At 51.0% G+C, this 17,159-nt stretch overlaps 1 protein-coding gene across 1 annotated transcript in view; it reads left to right on the top strand.

Moving 5' to 3' along the window:
- Nucleotides 1-2,306: 2,306 nt before the first annotated feature.
- ACSF3 (acyl-CoA synthetase family member 3) overlaps nt 2,307-17,159 on the top strand; it is a gene marked incomplete at both ends in the record, with an annotated part of 53,294 nt that continues 38,441 nt past the window's right edge. Inside the window, 4 exons of the mRNA XM_082005789.1 lie at nt 2,307-2,360; nt 4,271-5,002; nt 6,491-6,646; nt 16,658-16,812. Coding sequence (XP_081861915.1) covers nt 2,307-2,360; nt 4,271-5,002; nt 6,491-6,646; nt 16,658-16,812 — 1,097 coding nt within the window. The remainder of the gene's footprint in view (nt 2,361-4,270; nt 5,003-6,490; nt 6,647-16,657; nt 16,813-17,159) is intronic.

Here is a 17,159-nt window from a genome sequence, read left to right as displayed (position 1 = left end):
ACGTGGCACCAGAGAAGGGCTGGTTCATGGCGGCTTGCATGGCACAAGGGCCATGTGCCTCTGTGCAAGGGGCTGCCGCAGCATGGACCGGCAGCATCCCGGCACTGAGGCTGGCAGTGCCATGTCGGGAGTCCTGCCCCATTCCACCATGGCTGCATCCCTGTGCCCATCACGTTGCCCGTTGCTGCAGCAGTGAATGCAAATCTGCAGCGGGACTGGCTAAAAATAATAAACCAGGCTGGGTTTCCGCTTGGCGCCATGGGGCTGCAGCGGGGGTCGGTGCTGCCTGGCTGTCCCATGCCGCGGCACCTTCCCGGCTCCTGCCGAGGCCCTGTCTGGGCCCTGCGTGGGGCTTCGCTCCAGCCCGGCCGGGGGTGCTGGCTACGGCCAGGGGCTGGGGCAGGAGGGGAATGCGGTGCTGCTGCTGCCGGGGAGCTCCGGCTCAGCCGCCATGTGCCAGCATGGAGACCTCTGTGTGTCCCTGGGACACCTGTGCGTCCCTGGGGGTGTCTGCCTGTCCCCCGGGACGTCTCTCCCCCTGAGAAGGCCCCATGGGTCCAGGCTCTGCACGGGACTCCAGGCCACTCCTCAGCCATGTCGAAATCCAGCTGATCAGCACGTAGGCCCCGGCACCCCGGGCAGGGCTGCAGCTCCATGGCGGCACGGACGTGCACTGTGACATCAGAGGACACAGTGGTGATGCCCCAGGGGGATGCAGTGACATCAGAGGCACGCTGTGACGCCAGCGGAGGACGCCCGCCCGGCGGCGCGACCAGCCCCGCCCCCAGTGGGCGGTTTGGGGCCAAATCCCCATAAAATGAATGCGGGGCGAGGGGAGCGTTTGGGCGTGGAACGTGCGGGCTGCGGTGCTGCGTTTCCACCGGAGCCCGTTCGCGGACGGACCGGTTCCCCGGTGAGCCGTGCTGCCGCCAGGTGAGGCCCCGCCGGGGCTGCGGGGAGGCGGCCACGGGGCGCGGGGCCCTGAGACCGGGCCCGGCCGGCTTCGGCCTGGGCCCTGACCCGCGGCGAGCTGTGGGCCGGTGCTCTTGGGCCCGGTTCTCCTCCCCTGCGGGACCCGCTGGCCTGTAGGGCCTGTAGCGGGGGCGCGTTGCCGTCCGGTGCCGCGATTGACGGTGGCTTTTATTATAATGACATAAACATCCCCGAGATGCGGCGCTTGGGGCGAGCGGCGGGGCTTGGCTGTGACTCCGGGCCGGCCATGGCCCCTGCGAGGGTTCATACCGACCCTTCGCTCCCGGGACATGAGGGGACGCTGGTGCTTTCGGCTTGTGGCCGTGCTGTGCCTCGGCTTCGGCCTGGTGAGGCCAATCTTTGTCCTCTCTAGCTTGGAAGTCACGGGGCGGCGGGGGTTTCCTGCCACTGCTCTGAGATTTGATGTGAGGAGGGTGAGGGACAGAGAGCTGGAGGGTGGAAATCCCGGCTGGGGTGAAAGAAGAATAAAGCCCATCCTTCTTGGGAGAGATGGAGGGTGTGGGGTCTGCAGCAGTTTAGCCTCACAGCTTCCAGCTCCGCTGTGCTTGGCAGCAGTTTTGTTGTGCCATCTCTTTCAAGGCGTAAAACCGTCATCCGCTGCACTGCCGTCATCTTCTGCTCAGGGCCCCCCGTGACAAAGTTATGTTCTGCCAGGGAGGGCTTGTGCTACCAGTTACCCCTGAACAACAGGCAGGTAAAGGAAACAGCCCTCGGTGTTACTTCGCCCTGTCCCGAGTGCCTGTAGGTCTGCGCACACGCAGTCGACACTAGTTCTCTGAAGTCCATAAATGCACAGGCCTGGCTAAAGGTGCTGCTGTTTATTGTTCCATTAAATCTGGACTGGCGCTGTGGTGAAAAGGGAATAATGTAATTTTTGGAAGCGGCTGCTCTGAAGCAGCAGCTAACACCTGCTCCGGGGCCGTACGAGGAACAGCAAGTACGCCAAGTGCACTTAGCTGTGCTGGCCTGGAGCACGGCGTGATCCTGGCAAATGGTTGCTTCCAATTAATGCCCCTCTTAACATCGGGGGCATTAACGTCTCACCAGCAAGCCAGCCTTGGGCACAGTTTAGGGGGAGATGATTTGGTTTAGGTTACGTATGGTGTTCTCTATTTTATATTTTGGTCTCTTCAGAGAAATGGAAAGATGTCACGTGGGCTTTGTCATGACCTGTTTTGGTTTTTTCCATCTTGGTGGTATATGTCATGAGTGTATATGGTTACCACGCTCTGGGTTTAAAGCCTCTCCACCCCCCACAATGTTTCCACACTAAATCACCAGTTTCTTTTGCAGAAGCAGAAATTGAGGTCAATATGCAAAAGCAAATACGTGCAAAGCCGATGTCTGGCTGGAGAAATGCTCTGAAGGTGGATGAGAGAGACTGTGGGGCTCGCAGCTATGTCTATGTAAAAATAAACACTTGCTGCTGTCAGTGGGTGCTGCCCATGGACGTATTGGTGCAGCCTGAGCTGGGTTAAGCCATGTTCAGCTCTTCCCTGAGCAGTTGGCAGTTCTCTGGATCTGTTTTGTTTCAGCTCCTCCCCATGGTGGGAAGCTGAGCTGGGAGGCTATTGGAGTTGAGACATTCTACTAATAGGTATTTATGATTTTTTTTTTTTTATAAAAACCCCAACAAACAAACAAAACCCCCCAAAACCAAGTCGTCATTGCCAGCATCAAGGAAGCGTCATGTACACTCTGACAGAGTGAGAAGGTGTCATCCTTTGGCCACCTCCTCTTGTCGTAGTATCTCTCTGGGGATACTTCAGTGGTGGTGTTTAATAGCAGCTGTTAGATAGGCTGTGCAGTAATGCTCTTTTTCTTCTGCCACAGCCCTATTCCTTCCTCTCTGCTCCCCTCTTAGTGTTGGTGATGGTCTCTGTATGGAGAGGGTGCTTGTTCTTGCTGAGTTTCCAGTTAGCTGCAGGCTCTGTGCAGAGAGGGGGGTCAGGATTCTTCTGAGACCCTCCATCTCAATTTATCGCTTCTTCCTCATCTCTGGTGTACTAGCGGTCTCCTCTGCAAAGTGTTCCCATAGTCCTGAGGCTCCTGTCTCCCCCTTACATTCTTATGGGTTTTGCACTGTGCGTTAACTTTTTCCCCGATACTTCTGTGAGATTGTCCAGGCAGTGGCCAGTACTATTCCCTTTGAAATAGAGGGGATGATGAGAAGAAGGGCAAAGACAAAACTTTGAGGACTTCTTACCAGTTACCACAAAAGCTTTTTTGCTAACTTCTGTGAGCTGATAGGTTGATGTCATCGTGCTGTCTAAGCACAAAGGCAGAATGCACGATGTTTGTGCCAGCATGTGATCTTCCTGTAAAGTCTTTAATGGTGCTGGTACGCCTCCCTATTCCTTTTTCGAGATTTTTCTCTGTTGAAATGCCCCTGTGCATCATGTCACCACTGTCGCAGAGCGGCCAGGCCAGGGTGACGGTTAGGCTGGGCTCGAATCAAGCTCTGGCTGCCCAGGTGGAGCCTGGTGCCACGGCTGAGCTTGTCCTGAGGCTCTGCCCAGCTCCGGGTGCTGCCAGGTTGGTACTTTCAGAAATAACAAACCCACAGGTCAGTGTGTGCGGGGCTGTGCTTCCCTACTGCTGTTTGCTGGGAAATCCAGCTGCTCGGCACGGAGAGGGCTCCTGCTGCCTGTGGCTGTTTGGGAGCTGTTAACCACTTGATCTGTCATGTAAGAAAGCTTTTGAGCTGAAGCGCCATTTGTGATGGATGACCTGTCAGGTGGGAGGGTTTGGGCACTTTCCTGCACTTAGATATGCTGTTGCTTGAATGAAAGCTCACACAGGAAACAATCCTCCAGTGGGCTAAACCTTAGGAGGCTTGGATTTCATGTCTAGCTCTCTGCTGCCTAACTCGAAGCACAGAGCCAGGCAACAGTGTACCAAAGTGGTGGAAACTGCAAATTGAGAGCTAGGTACTGCTGTAATTATTTAATTTCTTTAAATGCTGGTCCCGCTGAGTTAGAATGGCACCTCAAGTAGCCACTACTTAGTGTGCTAATATTACTGATCGATGAAAACTATTTCATAATTTAAGTTAGACTGTTTTTTTTAGGGATGTGGAGGCTGTGTAGGGAAGGGTCTCTGTCTCCTGTTCCATCTGGGCAGGGCCTCACACACTGGGGATGCAGCAGTCTGAAGCATAAACATTAATAATACAGTGGGTATTATTCAAATGAAGGCTGCCACTTTTCCTTTGTGGGAATAAACCCCAGGGTAATTGCTGCACATACTTATCTGTTCCTATAATTGCTTTCTGCAGAATCACTTCAAAACGAGTGGTGCTGGCAGGATGCTGGTCTCCCTGTTCTTCCCCCAAGTGAGCCGGTCCCTTCAGTGCCTCGTCCGGGACTTGCACCGTTGCAGATGGGAGTTGCGTGGGCAGAAGAGGGCTGGTTGTCCCCGCAGGGGTCTGCCAACCCCACGGGCAGCCTACAGCAGTGGCGTTACCCCTGTCTTCACTAGGGCTTTGGCTTTTGGTGACAAAATCGCCATTGTTGACCAAAATGGTGAGCACACTTACAGGGACCTTCTCAGCCAGAGTCTACGCTTGTCCCAGGAGATCTGTAGAGCTCTGGAGTGCTCCAGCAGGGACTTGAAGGAGGAGAGGATCTCATTTTTATGTCCCAACGATGCCTCATATGTGGTGGCCCAGTGGGCTTCCTGGATGAGCGGGGGCATAGCAGTGCCCCTTTACAAGAAACACCCTGTGCAGGAACTGGAGTATGTGATTCAGGATTCGCAGAGCGCTCTGGTCATCGCAGCAGAGGAGTACATGGGGAAAATAGCCCCTAGTGCTGAGAAGCTGGGAGTCCCTGTTCTGCCGCTTCTTAGGTCTCCTAGTGATGGATCTGCAAGTCATGCAGCAGTGGAAGAGGGTCCCTTGACAACCTGCTCCTTGTGGAAAGACAGAGGAGCCATGATAATCTACACCAGTGGGACGACGGGAAGACCGAAAGGTGTCCTCAGCACCCATGAGAATGTGCAAGCCGTGGTGAGTGCTGCGTTCCTTCTGCAGAGCTCGTGCCAAGTCACAGGGGTCTTGGCCTTCCAAGGTGATTTAGGGTTGCAACCCCAACGTACAACACACCTTACCACAACCAAATTCCTGCACAGAGCTGTGGGGCTGTATCTTGAAAGTCCTCAACACTTCTAAGGTGAACACACAGAAGAGTGTTTGAGGCTCTAAACCTTGTCCTTTCAGTGTTGCTGCTGTTGCTGTGCTGCAACTGCAGCTGGGGCAGATGGCCTCTTTGCCTTCCTTTTCTGGAAAGCAGAAGGGATGAGCCTTGTTGTAAAAAGACTGATTTTCTTGCGGTTTGCTTTTCTTCACTGTGACTAGGAACGAATCTTTGCCCCTAATTGGGATTTAACAGCCCAGCCCAGTACACTACTGTGTGAAGCCTGTGCATTATTCAGCTATATATCCCCAAGGCAAAAAATCCATTAGCTCTCTGAGCCAAAAAGAATTAAAAGTTTGAATATAAGTCTGCTGACTACTTCACCAGTTGGTTATCACTGCCTGCAACTGCTAGACTCATGCCCTTAGGGAAAAAGGGCAGGGAATACATCGTGCCTTACGGACGCCTGCGAGAGCTTACGTTGTTCTGGGTGCTCAGATACTGCCATGTCGGGAGTGGTATGAAAGCCTTGATGGATAGAGCCAGGGCTTGGCTATATTGGGCAAAGAATCTGTTCCCTTACAAATATGCTGATCATTTGGGAGGTGGCCTGAGCAGTCACCATCTTTTGTGCTGTCTTGCAGAAAGCCTAAAACCTGCTCCCTGCCCTGTGGAAGAGGGTTGTGAATGACATGACTAAATTCCACTGTTCAAATGCTTTTTTATTTTTAGATGGCTGGAAATAAGCTTTCCAGTTGCTAACGCTGGACCCTGAAGGGCTTTGTTGACCCAGAAGCCTGAGGTCTAAAGCTTTAGATAATTATCCCTTCATAGCAGAGTATTTTAGAAGCTTGATATACTAACATTTTTTTACTAACATGAAGCCTACTTTCTCTTTATCAGACAGTGGGTTCTCTGCTCCTACTGACTGTCCCTTACAGGTGCTAAAAGCCCAGTGTCATTGGTGTCCAAACTATGTCAACAGAGTTCTGGGAAAGTTAGGGGTTTTATAACTATTTCTGCCAACTTTGCATGTGCAGCAGCAGGCTAATAATTTTGTAGGCCCTGCTTAAAATCTTTGTTGACTCTTTCTCAGTGATGAGGAAGGACTTTGCTGATGTATATGAAGACTCATACTGACATGTTGCAGGTGTCCCTCTTGTATTCTGCTGTTGTGGTGGGAATTTTGCTCGTGTTGACCCTAAAGGAAAGAGTTTTGTGCCCAGGCATCGTTCCAGGAGGTCTAGGATTTCTGCCGCCAGCGGTGCTCAGGGGATCTAGGGCCTGGATACCTTGGGCTTTCCAAGCAGTGAGAGTCTTTCCTCCTGCCCTAACACTGGGTTTTATGTTCTCTTCTGCAGACAACGGGGCTGGTTGAAAAATGGGAGTGGAAGAAGGAGGATGTTATTCTGCATGTGCTGCCTTTGCATCATGTCCATGGGGTGATCAATAAGCTCCTCTGTCCTCTCTGGGTGGGAGCGACGTGCATCATGTTACCCGAATTCAGTGCACAGATGGTAAGCCTGGAAGGATTGCATTTAGTCTTTGAAATTCAGCAGCAAGACCCCATGTATTGTAATTAGAGCAACTTTGGAAATAAGTTCTTTAAGAATTCCAGCCTCTTCAGCCACTGGCTGCATGTGGTTCACAAACTGTTAAAAAAATGCTTTCAGTTGAACACTCAGTCTGGGGTAAACGTGTTCTTCTGGAGGCTACAGCTTGTTTAAGCGTGACATACGTAATTGTAATGCTACGCTGCCCCTCCTTGTGATGTTGAGGGTCTCTGGAGGTGGGTCCTTCGAAGTACCCTCTAAGAGCATCTGCACCCAGAATAAGAGTTGTTCATTTCCTAGTACCATGAAAGGTGGAAATACTAGATTTTTCTCTTGCATGTTAGCAGTGTGCTGCCTGAAGCTATGCTGCTTGTTGGATATTTCATTTTTAGTAGCTTGCATTTTGCCTTCCAATCCCATGTCCTCGGTGTTTTGTATTGCGTTACATGACAGAACCCGGGCTTTAGAATTTCTTGCAGCCCAGGTAAGAGAAGTACTGGTACTTTTCACTTGCATGGCAACATTGCTTTTCCTCTGCGAAGAAACAAATGTTAACAGATCTGTTGGTTTAGCCTCAGCAGTATGAGAGAGTTTGCAAATCGAGAGCTTCTTGCAGGAAAGGTGGCAGGAGGGAAACCTTACTTGAATGCAGTAGAGGCACGCTTAAAATGTTGTTTTCTAGCCGAGACAGGAACACTGGTCCCAGCGCTGTGTTTCTCTCTTGTTCCTCGCTGCAGTGGCAGACAGCTGACCTAAAGAGGGGAAGCAAAGGGACTAGAAACAGGGCAACCAACAAGTAAGGTGGAACAGTTTCTACAGTTACCAGCCCCTGGGATCCAGCACTGTTCATCTACGTCTTCCGGTGTTGTGGGTGGTGTTAGAGATGTTGGAGCCTGCAGTGCCGCTGCTAAGGGAGCAATTGGGTTTGCAAGTGCTGGTGCCACCTCGTAGCAGAAAGGAAGCATGCGTTTTCAGTGCAGAACTCACTGGGAAAGTGAAAAGAGCCCATCAAGCCTGTGCTTTGTAACTAAACAGGCTTCTTTACCCGTTCATGTTTATTCGTATGCTTGGCAGCCTTGTCACACTGAGAAGACAAAGTGCAAAGCTGTGGGTTACACCCAGAAGCTTTGACTGTGCTGCTGTTGGGCGAGGGCGATCCCGGGCTCTGATCTGAGTGACTGCGGGACCATGTGGTTCTTCATTGCTTATTTCTGCTTCTCAGAGAAGCAACCACAGAAAATGCACGCTTCCTTTCTTGTTTCAAGCTGGTCCTGACACCTGAACACCCAGTTGCTGCCCAAGCACTGGTCCTTTTGGGGGGGGGGGACGGTGTGTGTGTGTATGGAAATCCCAGAATCCCAGAGGGGTAGCTCTGCATTTGCATTTCAAGAGTAAACAGGTAGGATGCTGTGGAAGAAGGCGGCAGGAAGGTCCTCTGGCAGCCCTAGCCAGTGTGCTCTCCTCAATGGTCACTGCCAAATTGTCTTCCTCCATGTTTAGGGTGTCACCCCAAAACACTCGGGGTGCAGCAGGGACACGTGCCCTGCCAAAGCTGGGGCTCGGAGTGTGCACAGCCCTGATGATGCTGGTGAGGTGGCAGAAGAGCGTGCTGGAAGCGGAGCCAAGCCCTCTGGAGGGCGTGTTTCTCCACATCCTGTGCCACTGGTGATTGATTGTCCCTTATACCCTTGTGTTTTTTTCTCTGCTCTCTCCCAACATCTGCAAATCAATGAGCTGACGTTGAAGGATGGGTTCAGGTGCGGGGGAGCGGGACACCCCGCCTGCCTTCTCTGATCAAAGCTCTCCCCGAGACTTGACAACCAAGGGCAAGCGGGGACAGTGCTGGAGGGTGTCCGTTTGACCCTGGAGGTTGAACTTGGGCAGGGAGGTCGGCGTGGCAAGCGTGCCTGCCACAGCAGGGGCCGTTCCAAGGGCTCTCAGGTGCATTTGGGCTGTGAAGGATGTCATTTGCTTTTCTATTTTTTTTATTCCCTTTATTTTTCTGAGGGCCTCCCCTGGGAGCTGAAAATGGTTTGATCGACACTACAAAGAAAGCACATGAGGGTAAATAAGGCTTTCTTGTGGAGTTTAATGCAAGCTGCCTTTCAGTTCCAGTCTATTTTCACCAGCTGTTTACAAAATGCCCTTTGCTACTAAAATCAGCTTTCAGAAAAACAGTGGAGTTTCAGTGGAGGATTTTGCAAAAGGAACCCAAGTTTTGCTGTGTGCTTTTTTCCTTCGCTGCACCTTGAGAAAGCAGCCAATTATAGTGTGATATAAAGAAACACAAATGGCAGCTAAAACACTTGACAGGCTGATCAAAACAAGGCTAGGAACTTACTCTCAACCTGCTGCAGACATATTTAGCCTTGAGTGATACTGGCAAGGGTTCAAGAGAAACCGCAGCAGCATGCCCAATGTGTGTTTGGTTTCTAATCACTAACACTTCATTATACAAAATAAATACTTTATTATTACAGTGTTTATTAAATTACATAATTTGCAGTGTGCCTTATAGTCGTGGATGCAGATGCCAGTCTGGTTTCGGTGGTGGTAATAATGCTTCTTTTTTCTTGGTTAGAAGATGTTTCAAGCCCTGGACCAAGGCTCGCTTGTCGTTCCCTGCAGTGCAGTGTTAGGAGGTGGCATCTTTCAGACCCTTCCATCTGTTTTTGGCAGCTGTCCAAGGCAAGGTTAAAAATCAAGACTGTGGAGTAACCCCAGAGTCCTGACCAACATCCACTCTCTTACTAAAACAGCATCTGATGTCCGTGGCTGCATGCAAGCTATTGCTGAGGCCACAAGGGCTCATTAAAGTGTATGGAGATGCCTCAAGCGTGGAAGTTGCTGCATAAAATCACATTCTTTTTATTAAATGAGGACATTCATTACTTTGCACTAGCTACTGTGCATGTTATAATTCACTTTATAGCACCATCTGTTAAGACTGTCTTGCTTAAGCTTTTTGTAGCATCTTTTTATTGTAAGTTATTAAAAAATATGGCTGCATCTATTAATCATTTATTAATAAAGGGTTTATAAATGGACCCTTAATTTCCAGCATTAGAGTTCACTTGTACATGGTGTGCTAAGTCCTCTGGTGCGTGTATTCCTTGGGGTGCAGCATGTCTCCATGGGGAGCCCACATCGGGCTGCTGTCCAGAGACCACGGGAGCAGAACCCAGCACTCCGGGTGCGCTTCTGGTGCTCAGGAGTGACAGCACGGACTGTGGGGGGAGATGTTTCAACGCTGCTGTGGGCGTGTGGACTGGGAGCAGGCAGGAGAACAACAGTAAGCCTGAAAGCACGTTCCTCCCAGCAGCTGTGTGGAGCAAGGGTGGCTCTGATGATGTTGGTTTTATTTTTTTTTTTTAAGGGTGAGAACTGGGAGGGCAGAAACCTCCTTTGGAGCCCGAGCAAGCTGCAGCCTAAGCATCCCTAAATGATTCTCCCATCATAACTCATTTCCAAGCTGAGTTTACTTCTCCAGCTGCACTGTTCCTGTTTGCAGGCAGCCAGCATTTCTCAGCTGCTTCTGAACCTGTTTGAAATGCCTGCCTTTTTTCTTATGCAGGAGCAGAAGTCTTAAAGATGCTGGATTTGTACCGTTTTTTTGCAAATTGGTGGCTAGAGGAGAAGAGATTAATGCCTTTGCTTAAGGAAAGAGTGAAAGGTGAGCCTTCTCCTTACTGGGCATCAGAGAAAGCCCATGAGAAAGTGCTTTTTGAAGGCCTCTGAGCGTCGGAGTTTGCACCAAGCAGACACTAGAGCATCCATTCCCTAGTGACTCCATCTCCCTTCCCCGCATCGATTCAGTGATGGCTGCTAAGGCTGAGCACACCCTGTGGTGTGACTGTTACTGGATGGAAATGTTGGTGAGTCTGGAGAGGCAGACCTGGGGGAAGGCAGGCGTCCTCCGTGCCACTGCTCTTGCCATGACAGTCACATGCTGACGTCCCCGTTCCAGACCGGGAGCTGGCTGTGCCGGGCACCCAGTGGACAGGAGCCTTTTGGAGCAAGTTGTGAGGTCAGTGTTTGCTTCGCAGGGTCCTCTGCTGAGGCTTTCTGCTGACATGGGTCCACTCCGAGTTTGAACGATGGGACCTGCTTATCTTTGCCTTGGACTGTCTCTGATCTCACCTTAGGGGAAAGATGTTCTAACAGCAAAAGGCTCCCTGTCAGCTCTTTGCATAGATGAAACGTGAGATCAGATCCCAGGAGGTCTTTCAGCTTTAAGTGCAGGAGGGGAAATAAAAGTATTCAAAAACATGAAGGACAAGACTTGCTCCGAGTGGTGGGGGAAGCCTACAGGAATCTTGGCTCCGTGTGACCTAGTTGTGGCGTGCGCTGCCCGCTTGGCTCTGCTGGGCAGGTTTTGAGCTGTGGTGTGCTGCCTGCAGAATGACAACGCTGTCTGTGCCCTGCAACCGCTTCCATGATAAATATGCCGAGATGCAGATTTATTGCCCTAAAGTTCCAAAAGGAGCTGTTGTTTGGGTGCCAGCGTTGCTGCATGTTTGACTTAAGGTGCCTCTGAGGATCAAGCCCACTAAAAATCATACCCGGTTTTGCAATGTCGCATGCAAAGCCATCAAAATTGTTAATTTTATTTAGACCCTTCTTTCTAGGCGTCTGTCCTGATGAGAATGATGAGTCCCCGGAGCTAGTGTGTGATTTGGGACTAATTCCCCCGACGTGCTGCGAGTGTGCTGTCACCCGTGGCAGCTTTTTCCCATGGGGGGAGGGTGCCGCAGACCTGAGGCTCGTCGAGGTTGCGTGTGAAGTGTTGCTCCGGGGTTGCTGGTGCACCGTACGGTTACACCCCTGCATCGAGCTCATGCTGCCTTCCTCCCGAAGATGAGCAGCTTGATCTGCGAGCAAACTGTTTGTCCTTGCTGCCCCTGTTATCTGTGCAAGCCAGGCGAGGCTGGGGCTGGGCGCTGACGCCTTTGCTGGGCTGCGCAGGAGGATCTAGGGCTTGGCAGTCACAGTTGCCTCCGGGAAGGAGAAGCCTGCACCACAGTGAGCCTCTCCCCTGGATCTGTCGCTTCTGCAAACATCACTCGGGGCAGCTCTTTTAGTTTATTTTTAAAAGAGAAGCAAATCCAAGTGGAGGAGTCTGATCTCCAATCACCAAGCACAGCTAAGACACCGCTCGTAGCGTGCTGGGGATTGCATCTCCCATCCAGCTTCAGCTGGAGAAAGGCAATTGTCTTTTCATCTGTTAATGGGAGGCTTCAGAGGAGTAATTTTATTTCAGACTCAAAGAGGAGTCGGTGGAGGGAGGAGCAGGTCACTAGTGAATGGATTATGTTTGATCACTTCTTGCAGACCTGGCTTTAAAAAGTTAGAGTTTTTCTTCCTGTCTCCCCAGATCTGCCGTCTGTCCTCAGCATCTGTTATGGAGTAATGTCTTTTGATGTGTGTGTGGAAATATAAAAAATGGAACCAGAACCTGTCATATTTACTTATATTACCAGGTCCCAGGGAAAGCACTTGCTCCTTTCAGTATGCCTACAGCATCGGAAGGGTTTAAAAGCTTCAGCCTGGAATGCAGAGGGGCCATCAAACTGTACTGATGAATAAATGATTAAAACCAGAGTCATGCAGAGCGCAAACAGTTTGGGGTTATAACAAACATGAGATGAAGCCACCAAGGGCCCAATTTCCCTTTGAAGAGAAGAATGTTTCTCCCTCTGCACACTGCTCATGAACCAGCCGCGGCTCGGTCCTTAGCAGGGAGCAGAGCTCCCATCGACGCTCTCCCACCTCATGGCGTGCCTGTCTGCTCTGCAGTCGGGGATAAACCGATGTCGGACGTGGGTGCGTGGTCCTGCCATCCCTTCGGTGCTTCTGTAGAGTTACGGCAGCTTTCTGTCCTCGGTGTTAGGCACAGGGTCTCGCCAAACGAGGAGCTGGTTGGGCTGCAGCCGCATTGCTGCCTGTTGCTCTCGCAGACACTCCAAAGATTGCAGGCAACCCACCTGCTGGCAGCGCTACCCGTGTGGCAGTGATCGATGCAAAACACAAACCGATCAAAAGGGGAGTAAAGGGATGATTTATCCTTGCATTAGGGGTATTGTCACTTTTGAAAAGATATAAAAAAAATTCAGTAACAACTGAAAATGATACGATAATTTTACAGAAGAAAGGAGCCGTTGTATCTCAATGGAGGCAGCAGCATGGGCTGTCTATTATCCGGTTGCAGTCTGATGGGAAAATCCATGCTGATATTTGCTTCCTTTTCAGCTTTTGGGCAGTTTTGCCTGTCTCTCTTCTGGCTATATTTGGGAGTTCTGTATCAGGCAACGTCTTGCAAGATTTAGCATACAAACGGTTGTTGCCACCTTCTCTTCTTTTTTTTTTGCATTAGAAGATGGCCGGATGTTGGTAGATTTGGTGTTTTCGGTCTAGGTTTTGGCATTGCTCATGTCCCTCTGAAGGTGAGGCCTCTGTAAAGGAAAAAAAAAATTATTGCCTTTTCTCCTCTGTGCTTGCATCTCTTTCTTCAAGTGATCTTAGCAGATCTGGAGGCTGGTTGGGAAGGTTGCTGTATGGAATGACCACCTCTTGGAGCAGCTTGCATGTTCCATCATCCTTGTTCGCCATCATGCCATCTGTGTGCTGGCAGAAATACGTGGGAAAAATCTTACAGCTGAGTCTGGGGTTGTTTTTTACCCACTGGTGTAATTTTTCTCCTCCCCCCCCCCCCCCCCTTTTTTTTTGTTTGTTTACTGATGGCAAAATCCCACTGGCCAGCCCATGGAATTGCCCGGATATGCTTTTGTGCAGTGGGAGGGGAAGAAAATCAGGAATGTCGGGCTGCTGGGAAGGCTCTTGGAAACAGAAGGTCTCCCACTTCTTTGCTGGCTCAAGCTGCCATGTCCTGTAAGCCTGCCCGGGGCTTTCGCTGCTATTACTGCTGATAGGAAGCTGTTCCCACTCTTGCTTTCTTGCAGTTAGAAACTTTTTGCTTCTAGCCCTTGTTTATCTTAAAAGGCATCTCGGTCCTTCTCCTGAACACCTTCCATCGGAAGACTGCCGCTTCCCTCGTGTGCGGTGAGTTCTCGGTGCGAAATCCGGCAACCCTGGCACACAGTGCTGTGTTTGCCTCCAGAATCCATGGCTTTTTAAAAGCACTTGGAGTCCTGAGGTGTCAGGTGAGCAAAATAAAATGAAATGATGGGCTGCCGATACCCTGTCCACAGGTAATTGATGTGGTGACGGTGACACATGGGATAACAGAGGGGGAGATTGATTGTGCTGCTCTAAGCCTGACGGTGTCAGAGGATGCTGTGTGCTGGAAGGGCAAAGCTGGCCTCTTGCTACGAGTCTGCCCAAGCCCCGGGATTGATTGATTAGTCCCAGGTAACGAGACTTTCCCAGACCCTTCCCTCAAACCGTGAAGCTATAGTTATAAAACAGAAATAGCTGTTACAGCTGGCTGGGCAGTGACAAGCCCTCCGGACAGCTCGGGGTTTGCGGAGGGCTTGGGGCTGCCAGCTTTGTACCACGGCTCGGTGCTTAGTACCGTTAAAACACATGGGTAGGATCCAGATTTGGCTGAATAGGAGCAGAGCAGGTGGGGATGTTTGGCTGTCAGCAGATCACCCCGGCAGCTGGTGGCACAAATCCAAAGGCAGCTGCTTATCTTCAGGAAGGGGCTGTTGCTGGGGCGAGTCGGACTGACACAGAAAAAGCTGCTCCCGTGGCTGGAGCGGCGGTAGGGAGGATTTTATCTAGGGCAGGAGTTGAGCAGGCGTGCGAGGACGGGGACTCTGGGGTGCAAGAGAGATCTGCTGTGTTTTGGAGTGATGGTTTTGTTTGTCGGTTTGTTTTTTTTTTTCAAATCCAAATCTATGTGAAAATAACTCTGCTGCGTGGCCAGACTGGAAGTCTGCCTGCGCTCCCCACAGCTGCTCTGGACTTGTGAAGGCCAAAAAAAAAAAAAAAAAAAAAAATCACACAGCAAGGACTGAGCAGCCCCAAGCATCTGTCTCCCTGCAATTCTTTCCACACAGTCCTGATCCCTGCTTGGCATCGCCCGTCTCTCCCTGCCCAAGCAACGGCGCTGAGGAGAGCAGGTCCATGTGTTCAGCTCCTGGCTTTGGAGAGGTCCTTCTCCATCCTGCTGCCTCCAATGGGAAAGATACTGGGGGGTTGAAGAGAAAAAGATCTTTGAGGAAAGAGGCTGGGAGGAGTATGGTAGGGGTCAGATCCTCCTAAATGCAGTTTTTCCTATTCTGGCTTGTTTTTAGGGGATCATGCTGGTAGGTGGGGTTTCTGCAAGGGAATGTTTCTCCTCCAGGCATGTCACCCGTCGGTTCAGGCAAGTCATGTTCCTCTTCTGCTTTCCCTGACGCCGAGGGGCTCTTGCACCGCTCATATCCCGGCTCCCGAGGTGTCCGGCGGGTTTTCCACCTTGTGCATTTGTCTCACCCCATCGAGGACCATTTCTGGGCTGGGAGGCAGTGTGAACTTGCTTCTGTTTGCTGGGACGATGCCTTTGTTGGCTGTGTCCTGCTCTATTAAGAATAACAACATGGTGGTGGTGGTGGGTTTTTTTTTTTTTTTAGGAGCTGATTGTTCTGAAGCAGTGGAGTGAGAGACACGGGGGGAGGCGGCACCGGCGCAGCCAAGTAGAAAGTAATGAAATGGAGCCCGAGCGAGCAGGATGGAGGGGAAAGGGGCAGAGTGACAGCATGAAGGAGAATCACTTGTTCACCTTCAATCAATTCCTGCTTTTTCTCGCCATCGCACGCGCCTGTGTGCAGCTGAGCGTGCGCGGACAGGGAGGGGAGAGGCGGCGCGCGTTGTCAGGAGCTGTTAGGAAATACATTTGTCAACAACGGGGCAGGGACTGGAGCGAAAGGAAAGAGGCGGCCATCACCGTAGCCTTTTATTTATTGATGGCTTTGGATCATTCCTGTCTTGGGAAGAGCTTACCTAGGGGGAATAATGGCGAGGTGTGGAAGCAACAATTACAATATTCATGGCTCCTACCCATTGCTAACTGCTCCCCGGTGGGGCTGCTCAGCCAGGGCAGCAGCCGGGGGTCGCTTGGTCTTCATCCCCCACCCCGCAGAGCTGAGTTCTGGAATTTGCCCCTGTTTGTAGTTCCCACAGGTTAGCAGGAGTTGCAGATGAAGAACATCTGTCCCGCAGGGAAGACTGTGGCTGGTGAAGCTGCCCTCCTGGCTAGCTGCTGTCTCCTGGCTAGCTGCTGTTTTACCTGCGGTTGCTGATGGCTGATCTGAGCTCGCCGGGGCATGTCTCTGCGCTTGCTCACCAGAAGATGACCATTTCCGTTGCGGTGGAGTCTCATGCCCAGTTCCAGTGCGTGGGCTGCTACCTGTGTATTGTGTTCTTTGGATATGACTTAGTGTCTTTCTAAAGAAGAGCTCCCACGCTTTGAAAAGCTGGTGGCTTTATGTAGCCTCTGGAGAGCTGTATGTGATAAGGGAATTAATTGATTCTGCCACAAATTTACATCTTCATAAGGAAATTCTTGGCTGTAACGTGACGGTACTAAAAAATGCCATTTCCAGCATCATGTGCTCACTGAGAGTGAAAGCAGGCGAGTGATCCACTGGTGGGATGAGAGTGTTGGATATTGTGCTTTGCGCGATGAGGGGTGTGATGAGGGTTGGGAGCTGTTGTTCTGGACGAGGTGCACACAACAGGCTTATTGTATACTTGCCAGAAGCCTTAGATAGCAGAGATTTGACTGTTTATGACCAGCCCAGGGTGGCTTTGCTTTGGACAAGCCTGTTGCACTCCTGTACCTCAGTTTCCCTTTGCATCGTACAAAGGAGCAGTGGCAGGGCTCACTGCCCCGTGAAGTGTTTGCAGAGCCCTCGCTTGTGAACCTCTCCAAAGGTGCTGAGGAGTTAGCATGACAGTGCTGGCCATCGCTTCCCTCTACGCTTTATATTGAGATGTATTTTTATATGTATATGTTCCCTTCCTTTCTAGGTTTGGAAGAAGTTCCTAAGCTCCCAAGCTCCCCGTATCAGTGTCTTCATGGCAGTGCCCACTATCTATGCCAAGCTGATAGAGTATTATGACAAGCATTTCTCTCAGCCACAAGTCCAGGATTTTGTGCGTGCCTTTTGCCAGGAGAACATCAGGTAGGTGAGCGATGCCCCTCTGGGCAGGGGCTGCTGGTGGCTGGCTGTCCCCACAGTGGATCTGCTGAGGTTTCTTTTCAGCATCAATTTGCAGTGCTGGTTGTTGTGCTTTTAGTGTCTCTTTGACAAGAACCAGGGTGACATTATTTAATTATGAGGCACTCTTGCATGGTAAAGCCAGAAGGGGTCTGCATGCTCATTAGATGTGTCACCCTACATAACACAAGACTAAGGACTTTGTCCTGCCAGCCAAGTTTGTACTGCAGTATCTCTTTTAGAAGGCTGTCCCATCTTAACTTAAACCTCAGTCAGACAGAAAATCTTCTGTATGTGAGGAACATCCTTGG

Source organism: Phaethon aethereus (genome assembly GCF_964289735.1).
Source record: "Phaethon aethereus genome assembly, chromosome: 13".
In the NCBI taxonomy this organism is placed as follows: domain Eukaryota; kingdom Metazoa; phylum Chordata; class Aves; order Phaethontiformes; family Phaethontidae; genus Phaethon; species Phaethon aethereus.
Note: the sequence above shows the minus strand (reverse complement) of the source record. Positions and strands in the feature narration are given on the sequence as shown.